This window comes from Elaeis guineensis, chromosome 12 (assembly GCF_000442705.2).
Source record: "Elaeis guineensis isolate ETL-2024a chromosome 12, EG11, whole genome shotgun sequence".
Lineage (NCBI taxonomy): Eukaryota > Viridiplantae > Streptophyta > Magnoliopsida > Arecales > Arecaceae > Elaeis > Elaeis guineensis.
Window position 1 is genome coordinate 15,820,288 of NC_026004.2, and position 4,924 is coordinate 15,825,211.

A 4,924-nucleotide genomic window follows, 5' to 3' on the forward strand; every position below is an offset into this window, starting at 1 on the left:
TAGTTTATGACCCATGATCACTTCATAATGCACCAAAGGAAAACTATGAAATATAAGCACAGATCTTAAAGCCAAAAGTTTTAGTTCTGCACTTAAATGTTTATGCTAGGTAGCTAGTAGGTATAGGCTGTCTTTGTTATGGATAAGATTGCAAATTTCACATCTCCTTATATATATATATATATATATTTGTTGCATATCAATCTAGTCCATCTTAAATATAATGGCCAACTTAATTAGATCTCCTTATATTTTAGAGGTCATCCCTCCTACTCACAAAATGTAATCTAAGTATAGTTTATCATTGATGAATCCTTGAAAGTGAAAATAGACAACCTTAGGTTAATAGCCTTTAGAAAAGAACATCTATTTTAAAGATTTACTTTGTTAATGCGCAAGGCGAGTCTCATCTATCTTGTTGGAACAAGATTAGCTCACCATTGCAGCAACAATGTAAGCAATATTATATCCACTTATCATGGCATAAACTAAAAGGCGTGAAATCTATGAAATTATATATGATCAAGCAATAATAAAATTTCACCTTTGATGAGAAACAATAGAATTTAACTTGATTTGATGGTTATAGAGTATGACCTGATGTTAAACAAACATTTTTTGCACCTAGATAGTATATGCCTAGGATTGTTATTTCTATAAAAAAATAATAATAATGTGAATCCGTAGGTTGTGCTTGTAGAAAAACATGATGAGTCCATATGAGAAAATATGGACGAACTTATGATTCTTCCAACGTCAAACATGCCAAATAAGGCTAAAAATATCCAACGACCCCGTTCCATCAGATGGTCCCAGTCAGCACACCCCAATCCAAGAAAACTACACTGTACCGCCAACCTGGTGCATTTTCTTTGGTACCACCTCATGAAACGCTAAGCCACACGCGCCAACCAAAGCAAGCCTAGCCGACCCAAGCTTATTTAAAGGTTAAGTAGACAGAGAAAGAGCGGGAAGTGGGTCCCACCCGCCGCAGCAACCTGCCTCCCACTTGCTCCTCCTTAACCCAACTCCCCAACCTCAACCCCTCTCTAACCCAGTTTTAATATAATAATCCTTGTGTTAACCCTGATGGGCTTAGACATCTCCATCACATTATATCACATATCACGTCTCTCTCTCTCTCTCTCTCTCTCTCTCCCGCTCCCCTACCCGTCTTTGTAATATTTTATTGGTTTCATCTACTCCCAGGCATCACCCACTCCCTGCTCTCCCTTTTTCTGAAACCTGAAGCACTCTTAAGTCCTCCTTTCTCTGCTCACCCTCCACCTTTTTTTCTATATTTCCACCCTCCTCGTAGGGTTCCATACCATCTCCTACACCCCCCACCCCTTCTTTTATTTCTCCTTCTTTATTCCTCCCAAAAATATAAAAAAAACTTCTCTTTTTCAATTCATTTGCCACCCTTTTCCTCCTCTTTTTTATTTTTTAAAAAAATCCAACTCAACTGTTTTCTTCCCACCAATAATTAGTATATTTCTTTGGATGCCGGCATGGCGGGCCTAGATCTCGGCACCGCCTCCCGCTTCATCCACGCCCTCCACCACCGCCCCGACCTCCACCTCCAGCACCCCGACTCCGACGACTCCGCCGGCGGCGGTGGCTCAGGAGGCGGAGGCGGCGATGACTCCGCCCACGCCGCCTCCTCCGGTGGCCTGGAGCTGGTCGCTCCCTCCGGGAACTCCTCGGCTGCTGGGCCGGGGGACGTCGTGGGCCGGCGCCCCCGCGGGCGTCCCCCAGGGTCGAAGAACAAGCCGAAGCCCCCGGTTATAATCACTCGGGAGAGCGCCAACACGCTCCGCGCCCACATCCTTGAAGTCGGCAGCGGGTGCGACGTCTTCGACTGCCTCGCCACCTACGCCCGCCGCCGCCAGCGCGGCATCTGCATCCTAAGCGGTAGCGGCACGGTCACCAACGTCAGCCTCCGCCAGCCGGCCTCCGCGGGCGCCGTCATCACCCTCCACGGCCGCTTCGAGATCCTCTCCCTCTCCGGCTCCTTCCTCCCTCCCCCGGCTCCGCCGGGGGCCACCAGCCTCACCATCTTCCTCGCCGGCGGGCAGGGGCAGGTTGTTGGAGGGAGCGTGGTGGGCGCGCTCATCGCTACCGGGCCGGTCATCGTCGTCGCCGCATCGTTCACCAACGTCGCTTACGAACGGCTTCCGCTCGAGGATGAGGAGCCGCCGCCGCTCCAGATGCAACCTCCCGTGTCCCAGGGCTCGGGCGGTGGCGGTGGGAGCAACACTGGCGGGGCTGGTGGGAGTGGAAACGCTGGGAATCCGTTTCCGGACCCGTCTAGCTTGCCGTTCTTCAATTTGCCGCTGAACATGCCTCAGTTGCCGGTGGACGGGCACGCTGGGTGGCCCGGGAGCGCTGCAGGCCGGCAGCCCTACTGATCGCAGGCAATAATCATCAGAGCTTCATAAGGTTGGCATGAATTTATGAAGACTTCTGTGTACAATTACTCTCTCTCTCTCTCTTGTTTTGATATTTTGTTCACTTGAGTTCTCAAGGTTCTACCTTTTATGCGTTCATTTCTCTCTGATCATCATGTTGTCTGTTGTTTAGTATGGGAACTCTAAATCTTGTTTTCATAAAACAATGGGTTTGAGACTACTACTACATCCCTTGGCACCTGGGTTTTACTGTCTCTACTTGTTGTGTTATCCCCGGCCCCTTCTATATTTACAGATCCTTTTGAAGTTAGTGTGGATTTTATTGCTATTATTTTAGGCTTCTATATGTGAAACAAGGAATAATATAACAAACATGGAAGCCTGGTTTTTTGTTGCCGCGAGTTGTTTTAGATATCGTTATATCCAAATCCTTCCTAAGGAAAAAACAATCTTCTGCATGACTTGTGCTTTCTTATATTATTTCTTCTTATCACATTCTATATATATTTTTTTTTGATAAAACTAGTATGGCTTCTATGAAGCAAAACAGTACATATATATAACAAAGCATAAGATATCTGGAAGATTGGGGTTTATTGATAAGAGTTGTTTTAGAGATTAGTGATCAGAAACGGGTACGGGGGAGGAGGACATGGGAAGTGAATTTTCAAACTGAATCCAGGTGCGTATGTCTTCGTTATGAAGGCTTCTTGCCTTTAGCTTCTCCAAGCAAGACCTTGGGAATCTTTTCTTTTTTTTTTTTTCCTCTATCTATATTTGCTTCTCTGAAATCTGACAACTTTTGAACATGACACATATGGATTCCTTTGAGTTACGTGGATGGCATGATACCGAAAGGAGCAAACGTTGGCTCTTATATCCATGACATTGTTTGGTTGTTTCAAGTCATTTCGGTCATTCCAAAGCCTAGGTTTCATCATGTCTCCTTGTTTCTTTTTCGTTTAAAAGATTAAGTAATCTTAGACAGCACTCTTACTACTGTTTAATAATTCTGGGGAGTATTCTTTATTCTTGCAACCGTTCTTTCCTCATTTTGTTGTTACTCGAAAATTTGATATACATGATCAGGAGTGGGAAAATCAAGTATAATATATATAACCATATAAACCTTTTTGATATTTTTTTCCCCCTTAATGATCTGCTGCTCCTTGGAGATCGTGGTGGCAACATTCCATCCAGTGGCTAAAGCCAATTACACGGTGCATGGGAGGTTGTGTGGTGATCAAAGTTCTTGTTTTTTTCTACTTGCTCCTGGAAAATCTGGTTTATTGGTGTACTTATTTGTGTTTGACGCTCATGAAACCATCAAATCTGGGCATGTTGGCGAGAAGCAAAAGGTTAGGAGGCCTTTTGGCTGCTTGGTCCCTATCATCATCTTGACAGATCTCGAAGAAAGCATTAAGATCTTACAATTCATGCCTCCTAGAGGGTCCTTCTGTCCCAGTGCTTTTGCCAGATGATTATATATATAGTCTGCAAGATTCATCACTTACATCTTGATTTCTCTACCCCCAAGTTTCCAATACACCCATTGGACATTTTGCATTTAACTGAGGAATGTTCAGGTCATGATTGTCTTCATGATATTATGCATAATTAACAACTCTTCGTGCTGTTATTAAATATACCATGTTGATTTGTAGAATTTTTTGATGAAACCCTAAAAGAGGACAGCAGAAGGGCATGAGTGCAATTCCTGCTGAGCTCACCCCATATCTATTCACATCTCCATGAAGATATTCAAGATAATTTGATGTATGCAATAAATTAATGACAGCATTCAAAAGCCTACAAAAATTCTTTTTTTTTTGGGTAAATCTAGAAAAATACTTTAACATGGAGCAGCTCAAAGTTTCCTCTTTTTTTTTGCCTTCCCTTCAATTCGTTTTTGAGAAGATCTTTCTTTCCTTTAATTTCAACTTGTCTTTCTTGGGGTGCTAACGCAAAAATTAGAATGTGGGAGTCATGAATATCTAAACTTATGCTTGAACAGAATGAAAATTCCTTAAATTATGCTCTTGTGTGGATATAACTTAATATGAGAAGCGAATTATGCCTATTGATCTAATGTTTGTTCTTGTTCACTGTCTTCTTTCATCTCAGGAGTGGGTCAAATATTTTCTTTCTAACATTATAAATAGAGAAACATGACCACAAGAATGACACACCTTCAAAGTTCCTCCATCCAAATGAAGATTTAGTTCTGACAATCCAATTTGCTGGATTATATTCAATCAGGTCTATCCTGACAACCAATTAATAATTCTCATACTAAGATTTATGCTTACATAGAATGCTAAATCATGCGTATATTTAACTTGATTTTTTATTTTTGCTAAGCTGACATGTTTGTTCTAACGTCATCTACTTAAATAAATAAGTCTATATATGAGCATGATATGCAGTAATATATGCTTCATCGTGTTGTATAATTGATTTTGGAAGTTCCCCTTGTTAGGGTTTTGGATCAGATTAACTGGTTCTAATTCAAT

The 4,924-nt window shown here is 42.4% G+C and overlaps 1 protein-coding gene across 1 annotated transcript; it reads left to right on the forward strand.

Moving 5' to 3' along the window:
• Positions 1–1,181: 1,181 nt before the first annotated feature.
• Positions 1,182–2,631, forward strand: LOC105055016 (AT-hook motif nuclear-localized protein 23). Its single transcript, XM_010936702.4, has one exon. It carries the CDS (start codon positions 1,512–1,514, stop codon positions 2,409–2,411), a length of 900 nt encoding a protein of 299 aa, XP_010935004.2. The 5' UTR covers positions 1,182–1,511; the 3' UTR covers positions 2,412–2,631.
• Positions 2,632–4,924: the final 2,293 nt, after the last annotated feature.

Coding starts and splice junctions, on each gene's coding strand:
- LOC105055016 (XM_010936702.4), top strand. CDS start 1,512: ATGGCGGGCCTAGATCTCGGCACCGCCTCCCGCTTCATCCACGCCCTC.